The following is a 14,502-nucleotide window of genomic DNA, read 5'->3' as shown; positions in this document are numbered from 1 at the left end:
TTTTTCCATTCCATATGTAGGTTCCTCCCCCTCACCAATTTCGTTTGACGCAAGAGCCGCTGAACGTCATTGCTTGCAAACTAAAGATGATGACGTGACAGTCGACCGCCATCAGTGATAAAAGACCTGTGAACACAATCGATTGGAAAAGCACCCGTAACAAAATACGGTCGTACGGGCGTCTTTCCTGAAAAGAAAATCCTGAGTTTTTTTCGTTTGCAGGGACCAATGTATGGTTTTTGGAATCCACGTACAGTCTTTGTCAAAAGTAACCAGGCTCCATGGTTTGCCTCTCATTCGTATAACAGAGCCCGCACGGCTTCCCTAAAGATCAAGAGAAGGTCTTTGAAGGTGAGGACAGGGGTTCTTCTTACCGTACAGCGATTTAAAGCTTGAGGGCTGGCATAATAGCATTAATATAGGACTGAGAAGAGAAACCTGCAGCCTGGTTACTTTTGACGAAGACTGTACGTTGCGATCACTGTAAATGTAAAAAAAAACGCCTTGTCGAAGCACATATGTATCAGCAGCGCGAACACCACACAGGAAGAAGAAGGAGGAGAAGGTAAAGAGCGCTGAACTGTGCCAGCAACTGAATTTAGATACCCTTTCACGCACAATACAAAGGAAAAAGACTGGCTGTCTTGAAATGTTTTTTACCGCGAAGACGCATAAGACTGGATGCCCTTTGCGTGTGATTGTGTCGGAGAAGCTAACCTGGCAAAAAGAAGTCGCCAAATTTCTCCAAAGCAACCTCAAGCGACTTCCAGTCAATGACCCCTTTCTAGCAAAAAACACCGAAGAAGTTGTCAGATTCTTGCACGAAAACAGAGCAAAGTTGTTCAATGGCTTCTCCATTGACATAAAGGACCTGTTTTATTCCATTCCTCAGGATGCCCTCATACAATGTGTTCGTGATGCCATCGATAGACACGGTGTGGTGGCCTTCCAAAATGAGTGTGGCGTTTCTGCGGATGGCTTCATTGAATTGCTATGCGCTTACCTAAAATCAACAGTGGCAGAGTGGAACGGTTCGAGATTCATACAAAAGCAAGGCATATGTATAGGGTCATGCATCGCCCCCATTTTGAGCGACCTTTTCCTCGCTATGCATGACAGATCCTTGAAGGACAAGCTTGAGTCTTCAAGCGTTCTAAAAATTTTCCGGTACGTCGATGACTTCCTGGTCCTCTTAGATTGCGACACTGAAGCCTTTAAAACAGAAGCAACTCAAGTCCTCAACATTTTTTTTTCTAATACTATATCACCTCTTGAAGTAACTCATGAATTCCCAGAACAAAACGCGATGCGGTTTCTAGAGTTAAAGTTGTTTTTCGGAGAGAACCATGTGTGCTGGTTATTTGAACCAAGAGCCAATAAGCCCATCCTACCCTACGATTCAGCCCATTCAAAACTTGTAAAAAGGAACATAGTGAAGTCAACTTTTAAGAACGCACTCACAAAATCGTGTCACCACAGGTTACAGGACAGTTTTTCGAGCCAAGTGCTGAGGCTGAAGCAATCAGGATACCCGCAATCTCTCCTTTCGTCTGTTGCAAAAAAAGTCCTGATAAGTATGAAGCATGAATGTGAAGCCCCGGATGATACGCGACAGCGGAACAAAAGGGTCGCCGTTCTGCCATACCTACACCAAATCTCGCATAATCTGAAGAAAATTGGCAGAAAAGCAGGCGTAGACGTAGTCTTTTCAGCCCCTCTGCGCCTGTCAAGCCTGTGCAACAAAGTTAATAAAAAGAAAAAGAATAGTGGCTGTACAACCAGGCACCGAGATCCTTTTGTACCTTGTGCGGAGGGTGTTGTATACTCTATACCTTTAGCTTGCGGTAAGGCGTACATAGGCCAAACAGGAAGATGCTTAAACGAAAGGTTAATGGAACATAGGAACGATCTAACTGGGGCGCCGTTGAGGAACCTGCCCGCCCATTGCAGCGTATGTGACAGCCAAAAGAAGTGCATTCCTCATTTTAAGAAAGCAACCGTCTTAAAGAAACATAAAAACCAATTAACACGCGAAATCATTGAAGCTACCTACATCTCAGGGCTCAAAGAAGGTTGCGTAAGCACCCCTTCCATCTCATTATCTGAAAAAGAAATCACCTTTCTCTCTGGTTTTACCTGATTTTACCTGGTTTTTAGGGGCACCCTGCATTTTAGTTCTAGCCGTGTTAATTGTTGGCGCTCATCCCTTCGCATCGCTTACGTTGTTACCGTGTCTCGCCTTCTCATGTTTTTTTTTTTTTTTTCTTTGTTTCTTTTAGCAAAATTCGCGCCCTCAACCCTGTTTTTCCATTTTTTCCATTTGCGCACACTCAACCCTGTTTTTTACCTTTTTACCGTGTTCTTGCCTTCTCATGGATTTAGAAAAATTCGCGCCCTCAACCCTGTTTTTCCATTTTTCCATTCGCGCACACTCAGCCCTGTTTTTACATTGTCTTGTTTTTTCCGCATGTCATTCGTGCTTTTCATGGAAGTCTTTGAATAGTGTGATAGTAGTTATCATTTTGATGCCCTGGACATCGTGTTGGTCCCAATTCGATAGAACGCCTTGATTACCCCCTGGTGGGATTTTACCTGGTATGTGTATAAAAGTGCGGGTTCAATTTTTGCTCAAATAAAAGTTGGAAGTTCAGCGCTCTTTACCTTCTCCTCCTTCTTCTTCCTGTGTGGTGTTCGCGCTGCTGATACATATGGATCGCAACCAACTAGCCCGACAGATGGTGTTATTTGTCGAAGCACAAGGGCCGCCGATGTCATTTCAACGCTTCTTGTGATATTGACTCATGCCACTCTCTCCAATACAGCTTTAAATACACACTTCAATGTGTATGCAACACTACCTTGGAGTCTTATTTTTCTGCTTTTATGACACTACTATTTGTCGGGTACTATCGAAGCCTATTCCCTGATAAGACGTAAAGCATGCGATGAGGGGGGATAGGCAAAGAGAAGAAATTTACTCTTGTGAGCGAACTTGAAGCGACACGGCTTCCTCTGCGTTCCTATGGCGTTCTCAGCCCAGCATGCGAGAGTAACGTTGAAGAGAGAGGCATTGAAGATGATCTCCAGGCGGTCAGTATTTGTCACAAGTGGTCCGCGAAGCTGCTTCCCATGCGGCAGCTGTCGTTGGTCGCTTGACACCAAGGAGATCTCCGTGCCGTTCTCCGGCAGCCAGAAGTAACGCAGACCTTCGCTGGGGTCGGCTCGGACGTTGCAGGTCAGGTTGGCGGCCATACCTTCCTCCGTACTTATCGTGCGCTCCTCTGCCCTCTCACATCGGGGTGAATCTGCACGTCGTGGGAGAAACGTAGTGTAGTGCCGCATCGCATGGCCGGTCGTCATCACGAAGCTGTTTTAGAAATGTAAACAATTCATTGGACAAATTGTTTCAAAACCTTCTGTTCAGCTTTACAGAAATCCTGCAACTCTCGGGAGAATAACGTGAGGAAATGAGACCACTACAAGAAAATAAATTAAAAGATAATAATAAGGGGAACACATACATTTCAGACTACGCACACAATTTATAATACGGTCACAATGCGCGGCAAGCACATCATCATCAGCCTGACTACACCCACTGCAGAACAAATATGCCTCTCCCATATCTTTCCAATTAACCCTATATTTTGCCAGCTGCGGCCACCGTATCCCCGCAAACTTCTCAATCTCAACCGCCCAGCCAGTTTTCTGCCGCCCCCTGCTACGCTTGCCTTCTCTTGGAATACACTCCGTTGCCCTTAAGGACCAGCAGTTATCTTGTCTTCGCATTACATGCACTGCCCAAGCCCATTTCTTCCTCTTGATTTCTACTAGGATGTCATTAACCCGCGTTTGTTCACTCACCCACTCTGCGTGCTTAGGATCTCTTGATGTTACATTATTTTTCTTTCCACAGATAACAGCATTGTCCTTAGCTTAGGCTGAACCCATTTCGTTAGCCTCCACGTTTCTGCCCAACGGTGACTGCCTGTAAGATACAGCTCAGAGAAGAACCGAAAAAACTTTTGAAGACAGTACTCAAACCTTACGCAAACAGCTCTTCTCGCACTACGTACATCGCACGCGGATGTGGAGCGGCTTGCTTTCGACCTTATCGCCGCCACTTCCGGTTACGGTGCACGTGTAATTTCCGCTGTGTCTGGGATCCACCCGGCGAATCACGAGATAGCGCGACGTCACCACCGTGTCTTCGGCCGGTTCTGCGCCGAGCTGGCGTCCGTTCTGACTCCAAGTGACATCGCTGACTCTGGAAGCTGTGAAGACTGAGCACTCCATGTACACATCGGTGCCTTCGGTGATGTGACTGGCGTTCAGACCGGTGCCCAGCTTGATATTCACGTCAGGCTTATCTGCGTAATGAAAAAACGTGTGCAAAGCAAAGGATAACATGACCAGTCAGTTAAATATTACTTTTGAGCATACACGCACGGGAAGTTACTGCAGGCTATGTACTTCATGAAACGACTAAGTATGGTTTTCCTAGCCATGGTTGTAATTCAGTTCTTTTTTTGGCGCCAGTACGAAAAGAGGTTTAGGTTTCATTGTTCCACGCTCAAGGCGCCGCTATGTCATTTCAACAGGAACAAGTTCAACCATCAGTTTTTGCGTGAGTAGTTCTTTTTTTTTAGATGGTTAAAACCCCTCATGCACGCCCTAGTTAGTGCGCCACATGTACAGTACGGTCCATTGTTAAGCCTGTTTCACAAGCAATCGAAAATACTAGCGAATTCTGCCGCCGCGGCGGAAAAACCTGTTTGAGTCGTCGCTGCGATGAGCGGCGAGGTTTCAACAAGTCGGAAATTTTCGCTGCGACGCGCCGCTCAATCGCTCAGTCGCTTGCATGTGAACCGGCCTTTAAAGGGAACATGCGATAGCGTGGCCTCCGCGATTCCCGAAGCCCTTCTGCCTAGATGCGGCGAGAACAGGCGGCATCAGGCGCATGCGCGGAAAGACCAGCCGCCATGCTTACTGCGCATGCGTCTTGTGCCGACAACTCCCACAAATTCTCGGCGGTAGCGATCCGCGAAGCGCGGAGGCCATGCGATCTCATGTTCCCTTTAACAATGGACTGTACTGTACATGAAGTTATTTTTTCCTTCCCTCTTTTCACTGCTTCATTCCATCTCTCCCGATGGAGTTCGTGTACCGAAAGTTGGATACTACACCTTTCTGTCCTTCATAACCTTCTACTCCTCCACGCTCCTCATTGTTTCTCATCGTGTACAACAGAATTTACAAGCGTCGTGACCAGACGCTGAAAACTTACTTGACATATTCAGAGTAAGGTAGCGACGGACCACACCCCTATCTTCTGGTAGGTAGGCGTTGGTCGCACGACACTCAAGCTGCTTTCCTGCATGCTCTAAACCCGGCAAGAGAAGCACGCTAGCCGTAACGTTGCCCTCTGTCCGAGTGTGACTGAGGTTCTGGTCCAAAAGCCGTCCATCTAAGAACCATGTGACATTGGCTTGCGGCCGACTTCCGTTAACTTCGCATTCGAAGCTGGTGGGGGCGGGAAAATCAGCCTCCCAGTAGTTTTTAGAATCTGCGTTAGCGGGTCGGGAAGCCGCAGAAAGGACGTCCGACGCGGGTGTTCCTGTAGCTTCTGCTGTCTGAGTGGATACAAGCGTCGGAGCCTTTGTCCGAGACACAATCCCATTTGCAGAACCGGCCGTCGCAGAAGCGGCCACCATCACCCAGCCGGAAGTGTCGTTCTTGCCTTGTGGCCATCTCCAGAGCCCGACGTCCTTGGGCGCTACTGGGAAGGGCGTGTCAAAAAGAAAATGCGTAGATGTTAATGCTTAATCGCTTGTCCTGAACCTTAGAGCCTTTTGTTGCCTTTTTAGTTTTTGGCAGTAACCTAAGTACGTTAAAATGACGTGGCACCAAATAAGCCAGCGCACCAGCAAGCGTATCTTTTATCTATGATGGTTTATTGGCGTTTTAACGTACCAAAGCGACTCTGGCTATGAGGGACGCCGTAGTGAAGGGCTCCGGAACGACCACCTGGGGTTCTTTAACGTGCACTGACGTCGCACAGTACACGGTCCTCTAGAATTTCGCCTCCATCGAAATTCCGCCGCCGCGGCCGGGATCGAACTCGCGCCTTTCGGGTCAGCAGAGGAGCGCCGTAACCACTGAGCCACCGCGGCGGGTTTATCTATGATGGACCATGTGAAAGGGTATCACTGGATAAAAGTACAGGTGGCGAAAAGCTCACCCAATGCAACTACTTGGTACACTGAGGAAACACGAAGCTGAGGTATTTGATGTTCATGTACCAACTTATGCACAAATGATGTCAGAAGTAGGCTTAACTAGGATCTAAGACAGAAGTTCAGTAAAGCTGGTCATTTTAAAATATTTGAACTAGGATTCTGTTCAAGCACTCTAAACCGATAATTTTCAGAACACCGGACGCTTGCGAATATAATCATGGGTCCTCTACATTTGTCGAGAGTGTTACAATGGGAAAGACGTTTGCACGTACTTACGGAGCATGTCGAGCAGTACCGAACTCTCCACAGGGCGGGATTCTTCGCTGGTAGCTACGCAGCTGATGTTCGAAAGCAAGTCCTCTCTGTGCAGCGGGCCAATCTCAAGTATGATTTCGAGCCCGCCACCAGAGGACTCCATGGTAGCTAGTGGCTGGTTGAGTGTCTTGCCATTTCGCCGCCATTGTAATGTCACCTTGTGATCGGCTGCAGGAGCAAACACCGAGCTGGTTAAAGAAGTTTCTGTCGCAACTGTGCAGCTCTGCTAACGTCCAATAGTTTTCTCGAAAAAAACTGAAATTATGATTGTGTTTCCGTGGTTACAGTCGCCTAATCTTCGTCGAAGCCCTTAAATTGCCTAGTGCATTGCCTACATTAAACGAACCTTATGTAGCTGAGGAACATTGACGTAGCGCAGCTGCCCAGTTATGCATCCGTCTGAAAAGAATGCCAGGTGAGAGCAAAGGCTGCTTTCCTGACCCGATGTGTGTGTGCGATGTGTGTGCGAGGATGTGTGTGCGAGGAGCTTAGCAAATGTGATTGTCAATACATTCAGTTCTGTGGGAATCAGAGTTAATAACTGTGAGGGTATCGTTTAAAGTTACCGCGGAAGTTTCTCTACCAAATGGCGGGTTTTAAATATGTCTGCAAGAAGTTTCCGGCTTGGTTAAATGTTATGCTTTTTTCCTTGGTACCAGTAAAGTTACTATTAAAGCTCGATGCATGAAAAACTACTTAAACTTCAGCCCGCTTTCCGCACTACTCCACTCTGTGTCCCAGCATGGTCAGGCATGAAAAATGTCTGTAAGTATAGCGCGAAATGCAAGTATTGCTACAGCCCTACAATGCTAACCAGTGTTCGGGTGCCAAATGCTTTGTCTCCAAATATACTGATAATTCTAGAGGCGGTACTCATTACCAGTTGATAATGGGCACATTCTAAAGATTTTGTTTTGAATAAGTCACCAGGCGTCAGGGCCTCGAATATAGCCGTTATTATTAGGTGAACTAGGTTTGTCGGGATCGCACAACGGGTCTCAAGTAAATTACAGCTAACATACCCTTAATATAGCTTCATAACGAGCTATCAAGCGAGGTGTTTATCATTAATATAAGCACTCATAAATATCTGTCTCACCTGAGTTTGCAGCACACTTCAGTTTCAAGGTGTCGCCTTCAGCGTACGGCCCAGCCGTTTGGTTTAATACAGTGCCTTCATAGTCCATGATCACTGGGGGAGGCAGCGGAACTGCAAATGTGAAAAACAAACGCCAAGTATATTTTTCATAGAGTTTCTTACTATTACCTAGAGGGAAAGCTGGCATCCTGTCTATAGGAGTTTGCATGGAGACCCCTCGAGACCGCTTCAGCCACCATGGGCGCTCAAAGCATCATGGGGCGGTGAGCTACTTGTTGCGGAACTTCAACTTTTGGCCAAAAAATAAAGAAAAAATAAGCGCTATTCGATAATCAAGAATGTCCTAACATTCAATATCCTGCCTGTAAATTGCAACAAACGAGCAGAAAAGCATTTAAGTGCAAAGTTCGTCCAAAATAAGGCATGGCTAGCTCTCCTATTGGCCCAGTGATGAACACTACAAAAACTAATATTTCGTAATTAACAAGCGCACCTCTAAAAGTAAATATGTTTTTAAAAAAATCTTGTTGCTTAAACACTACAAGAGGTTTTTAATGGCATTTCAGAAAAGTGAAACCTTTTATTGGCGTCGTGTGTCGTCGCGTTTTCACTACTATGGGTTTTGCACACTGCGTTCGCGCGAAATTCGTCTGCGCACACACGAACACCGTTTTCGGAATGACACATCTTAGTAGTGCCACTTCGTGTTCCCGAAAAACTACGACTGTGCCGCAACAAGTAGCTCACCGCCCCATGATGCTTTGAGCGTCCATGGCGGCTGAAGTGCAGCGCCGCCAGCTTTCCCTCTAGGTAATAGTAAGAAACTCTATGATATTTTTAGTGCGCTAGTACTAGATGCGTCATTAGAGCAACAGCCGTAATGTGTCGATGAAGCCTTGGAGTAACTCGAGTGAGATCAGGTAAGTTCGGATGAACGTGGCGCCATCTGCACGAATAGCAAAAAGCTCAGGGATGCTCGGAGAAGCGTCGCGTCAGCTGCAGCGAGTAAGAGGAAGGAGTTGCGCCATCTGCAGCCTGTGGGAGGAGGGTGCAAAGATGAAGATAGAGATGGAGAGGATATAACGGCAAAATGAAGATAAGATAAGAGAATAAGATAAGACAAGAGATAACATAAATGAAGGTAAAGATGGAGAGAGGGTGTGAAGATGAAGAGCGAAAAACGCTGTTGCGTACGCATGGATATGCCAGAAATAAGACGGAATGGATGAAGTCGCTGGAAGAATGTGTAGTGCAGCTAACGGTAAATCATGGAAGAATCCGCTCACTTCAAGATACCGAAGCCGAACGACGTGCTCGGTGAGCTTAACAGCAACGCAAAAGTGATCGCCAACGTGAGACAACCGAGCCAATGGATATAGCGAGGCGGCCAGCCGAATCATTGCGACTGTTGGATATGATGGGGGTTCGGAGTCGCTTCTAGCGGCTCGCTTGCTGCTGCTGCTCGCTTGACGGAACCGCGGTCACGCTTCGACACCCGTTCCCACCACCAGGACAGGAGTGCCGTCGAGTCAACAAGTTGGGTGATGGGAGGAAGATTACGAGTGGGTTTATTTATGTTTTTACAAGCAAAGTGATCAGATTTGAGACCATTCGGCCGCATTCGTTGTCGACTTTTATATTCTTCTCGTTCCCTAAGTTCCCTAGGGTGAGGACGCCCACGCCGGAGTGGGAGGGGCCTAGAGCTTTCACTTGTGCACACAAACACAACACCGCACTCATGGTCACGCCCCCGTCACATGTTGAGTCTGAGGGAAAGAACGTTGCCGTCGAGGTAACGTCGACTGCGGTAGGTGGTGGTTTCTGGCGAGCCGAAGGTTCCCGCTGGTCACTGACATCTGTTCTTCATAAAATGACACCCGCCGCTCAAATCCGGAACGCGAGGTCACAAAAAGGCCAGAAAGTGGTCCCTCGTCCTTGGAGATGTTCGCGAGGGTTGGTGATGATGCCCGCCGGCTCGTCGCGGTGCTCGGCACGCCGAAGAGCCATAGGAAACGAGGCCCTTTGTTCCCCGGCACGGTCACGGCAATTGGGGAAGATAACGTCCGTCTCCCCGCAGCGGCGGCGTTCGACATGTGCAGACACTTCGGAAAGGGGGTCTGGTTTTGCTTAAACTTCAGCCCCTTCGTTTTGGTCTTGCACTCCGACCGGGTAAAACTCGGTAATTGGAATCAGCTGTCACCTGGGTCTTCTCTGTGCGGTCTATGACGGCAGGCCCGAAAGCAATCACTCTCAAGTGGCTCGGAGCAATACAGTAGAAACATGTGTGCTGGCTGCTTCCAAGCGAGACCCGCTGACGCCGATCTCAACACAACGAAGGCAGTATAACATCGCTAAACGGGGTGCGGAACGCGGAGACGACCAAGAAAGAAGAGACGAATGATAAAGTCGTTGGTGGGCTGTACAGTCTAGGAGCGTGTAAAAGCGGCGGCTGCAGAGACCACCGAACAAAGGGAATGGTGACTTGAATCGCAATGAGTAGCTCAGGTCGCGTACCGCACAAGGAAAGTCTAATGAGTCCCAGAACATTTGGGTGCAACTCGAAGATTAAAGCATATAAAAAAGCTAAACAAAGATAAAAACGAAGCTAAACAAGGGAAAACGTACTAGCTCACTTAAGTCGCATTTAGTTTAATTGAGATAATCGGGCTGCAGTTTATTTCTACAGTAAGCCAAATAAGCATTTAGCATTCTGAATCAAACTTCTTGTTGTCATTAATAATTCCCACTGGACCTGCTATCCACTATGTAGTTGCTATCTCCCATGTTTTTATCATGTGTCATATATACAATTAATAACAGGAAGTCCCCCTGACAATTTCCACTTTGAGACCTTCTTCTGTAATAATTAAATTATGTACTATCAGCAAGAAATGAAACGCGAACAAGACAACTGAACCACGGACTGCACAATAAGCAGCTCTTAGCCAGGGGAAGCTGAATACTAGCTCCTGCTTTTTTTAATTTCGAAGGCACGAAGACTCTTCTTTAGAGGTGCTATTCAACCGCGCTTGTATTTCCAATAGAGGAGCAAATACATCGGTGCTTTTTTGTTGCCACCTCAGTTTTCTTGTTCGCATTTCATTCGTTGCTGATACTACCTCATACCCGTACTTCTTTTTTCTTTTCAATAAAAACCGAAACCGAAACGTTACCGGTAACTGTACCACGCCTCGAACCCGTGAGTGCGCGGGATGGAGCAGTCGCAGCCACTCCTGCTCCCATCTCTTCTTCACGCAGCTGAAGAGCGAGTGGAAATGGAGGAGGGGGAAGGTTGAGTTCTGACTTAGAACGGTGTCAACGATATTCTTGTCTAGTGGGAGTCTCTCACGCACATGGTGCCATAAAGACTAAATGTGTGTTCACTGTCTATGCCTCCTTGCACTGCTGCTTCCTCCTTATCCTTCGTGTTTCCTATGCATTAAAGGGACCAATAAACGTGTTTTCTTTATAGCCGCCATTTAAAGCAATGCCTTTTTAAGAATACAGTTCCAGCATGCTTCTGGAATCTCCCTGGCGCAAAATCTGGGCAGAAAGCGGGCGACTGCTAGTAAAGAGTCTATAACTATATAACTCTATAACTTATATATAACTATATAATTATAGCTATATATATGATTCTACAACTTCTATAACTCGCGATGTTTTGGCCCGCTACCCATCAACCATGAGCACGTCCTTATATGCGAATAGGAAGAATAGCACACAGTGTACCAATGAAAAGTTGGTTGGCTGTACCAATTAATGAGCGTCCGAAGCGCGAGGGGTGGGGGGGGGGGGGGGGGGGGGGTGCTTTCATTTGCACTAGAAAAGTCGTCAAGAGAAAATATCAGCGCCCTAAGGAAAATGCAGTTTGTTCGCGTAAGTCACCAAAGAAGCTTACTGCGCACGGGTAATCAGAGATGGCTGGGCTGGCAGCGGACGATTATAGCAAATAACCACAATCTTCCATCCTGTACCACTGCATAGTTTTCATGGTGCACACGAACACAAGTAAAAAGTACCGAATTCTTTTCTGTGCGCATGCACTGGTGCATGTGTCCGCGTATGATACAGAACAATGCTGACGAGAAATCGCTAAAAAATACGCTTCTGGATATTACCTCACTGCTGAACTAGTCGAAGTACTCATTCAAATATTTATTTTTATACCAAGCAAGGATCGCTTTCCCGAAAGTTGCCAAGTAAGCGAAACGTTTAGTGTAAGTTTTTCGCTCGGCGACGCAGCACGGAGCGCGGTAGACGCTTTACGTTGGCAGAATAGAGTACGACAGGTAAGAGAGGTGAAAGATTTATTACCTTGCCTCCATTATTTCGCTCGTCGGCGAGCCCCAAGATATGCAAACGCTGCGCCGCACCGTGTGTTATTTCTTGTTTTATTGTTTTCCTCCCCAGCGGGCAAAAAAATGACGTTTCCTGTAGCCACACTTTCACATTGGCAAGAAATTGAGTGGACGTAGGCGGCCGGTAAATTGCTGTCACCCGAACTTCTTCTGTGTTCGACCTAAGTGCCTGTGCACTACATGCACACGTCATTTCCGGGCTCAGGCATGAACTGCGTAGCCGGAAGTACGCTGATGGACATGCCGTTCTTCGATATTATTTTCCCTACGTTTCAATGAAACTTCGGTCGAGCCTGGTTGGTACATGTTACTGGTAGGGTGAAGGTTGCGCATTCATGGGATGATCCACAACGAAGAGACACACACAGGCGCTACTAACAACTGGTTTATTCTTCTTAAGAACGCGTACTTATACATCTGACCACGCATGCACAAACACGATCTGGAACCACAACCGTCACGTCAAGGGCTATTGATGCAGACATGAGCGCAAAAAATTGATTTAAGCTGCCTACAGAGTTACGGACATGTCAGTCTACTGCTTTTTTCCATATGTGGTAGGCTTCCAAGGCCAGCCGTGCGTGGTCGTTTTTGCTTTTGCCAAGAATCACAGTCTCGTCAAATCGCGGTGCACAATTGCGGCAAGAATTAAGGTGGGACACTAGATGTGCCCCTTTGTCTGTGTTGTTCTTAACTTTATTGGCATGCTCCCTGAGTCGCTCATTTATGCGCCGCCCTGTCTGCCCGATGTACGTCCTTCCACATGAAAGAGGAAAGGAATATACCACCCCGGTGGCGCAAGGGATGTAGGAAGTCCCGTGCCTGATTAGGCAGCCACTCCTTCTATCACCGCACGTGCGGGAGCACAGCTTTGCCAGTTTATTCGGCGCGGAAAACGCCAGAGGGACACGATGCCTGCCTGCAACTCTCTTGAGGAGATGAGACACCTTATGCGGTTATGGCACCGTCACAGGCCTGAACGTTTCACGCTCACTCGTCCCCCTCATACTTGCCATATCGGTTTCGTCTTCTGTACCAGGGCCTCAGCAACCGCAGTCAAGAGCGACATATAGAAACCTGCTGCCGAAAGCCGGCAGACCTGATAGTCAAAACTTGCCTGCAATTGATGCACATACGATTTTTTTACAGCAGATTCCATGCAGGGACAAGCAATGCCTCTTTTCACAATTTTGGAGTGCTCAGATTTCTACGGCAAAAGTTCCTTTTTTTGCACGAGGTTGGTAAGACCAACATACATGCCGCATGCAGAACTCTGATTTAAGGTCCAGGAACTGAAAAACACTCCTGTGGGGTAACTCGTGAGTAAAACCAAGTCCTTGTCCGTATTGCTTAAAAACATCTAAACCTTCATCAATCGCATCTTGGTTGGAAGAATCACGCGCTAAAAACACTAAACAATCGTCAGATCGGCTTATCACCTGACACGAAACGCCTGTCCTTAAAATTTATTTTCTCAAACTAAAGGTATTTTTTGCTTTCTTGGTTTATACCATGGTCCTGAGGCAACGATTTATAAGAGGTGAAGTCGATAATTACTAGAGTTTGTTGGTAAGCCAGTGTTTTGTTGGCTGTGATCACATTTGGCTTGTGGCCCAATTACTTAGCCATACTCTAGGGTGTGAAACTTTTTTTTTCCTCCGGAGAAACATACTGGTGCTCAGGAGCTTTATGTAATATCATTGATCCTCAAATGTCATGTGTTGTTTTCTACCGTTACTTTCTCACACACTGATGGCGTTGCGATCTGCTGCAGTTCTCTTTATGCCCATACATTTCAGGCTGACTCTTAGATTATCGCAGAGAGAAAAAAAACGCAAATTAAACCCAGCTCTGCTGACGTTTGGAAACTGAAGGCTCTGTTTTTTTAGCCAGGTTCACCAACAAAAGAATAGCCCGCGACTAGTACGGGACAGCATTGAAGGAGATGAAAGAGGAAAGTCGATAATGCGTAACAATGGCTGCCGCGCATTGTGTATAAATCAGCTGGGATGACCGGCGACTGGGCTCATAAAAACGCTAAGGCTAACTCCAATAAATTTTCTTTTAGCAGAAATTGACTTATTCGCTCTTAGTGGCTATATTGATGTTTTCTTTTTGGGCTTTAAACCGCACTTTTATTGCTGCCAAAATAGGAGTTTAATCTGGAACATTTTCTTCCCCCGTTGCGATCAGAATTAGGAATGTCTGATAAATAGGACTCCGAATTACCGGTTATAAACACACTGCAACGTGACTCTACCTTAGATATTTGTAACAACAAAAAAAGATAAGAAACCGTGGACGTCGCGGCAGTTTGCCTGTAAAAACGGTCGAGGGCCGCCATTCCTGTAACTTTTTAATGCGAATGCATTTCTAGCCTCATGGATGGCGTGACCACTAGATGTGTACATGAGCTAACGATGGTAAGTGACGATAACCAGATAATTACCAAAGTAATAGTTAATGAAATAAAACAGGTAAAAATAAT

General features: G+C 46.6%; 1 protein-coding gene across 1 annotated transcript in view; it reads right to left on the bottom strand.

Moving 5' to 3' along the window:
• LOC149336842 (uncharacterized) overlaps window positions 1-14,502 on the bottom strand; it is a 37,075-nt gene that overhangs the window by 4,518 nt on the left and 18,055 nt on the right. Inside the window, exons 3-7 of the mRNA XM_089554253.1 lie at window positions 7,654-7,764; window positions 6,516-6,722; window positions 5,288-5,779; window positions 4,077-4,370; window positions 2,979-3,305 (exon numbers count right to left, since the gene is read on the bottom strand). Coding sequence (XP_089410379.1) covers window positions 2,979-3,305; window positions 4,077-4,370; window positions 5,288-5,779; window positions 6,516-6,722; window positions 7,654-7,764 — 1,431 coding nt within the window. The remainder of the gene's footprint in view (window positions 1-2,978; window positions 3,306-4,076; window positions 4,371-5,287; window positions 5,780-6,515; window positions 6,723-7,653; window positions 7,765-14,502) is intronic.

Source organism: Amblyomma mixtum, chromosome 7, assembly GCF_055824585.1.
Source record: "Amblyomma mixtum isolate Tamu chromosome 7, ASM5582458v1, whole genome shotgun sequence".
Lineage (NCBI taxonomy): Eukaryota > Metazoa > Arthropoda > Arachnida > Ixodida > Ixodidae > Amblyomma > Amblyomma mixtum.
This window is presented reverse-complemented; position numbering and strand designations above follow the sequence as displayed.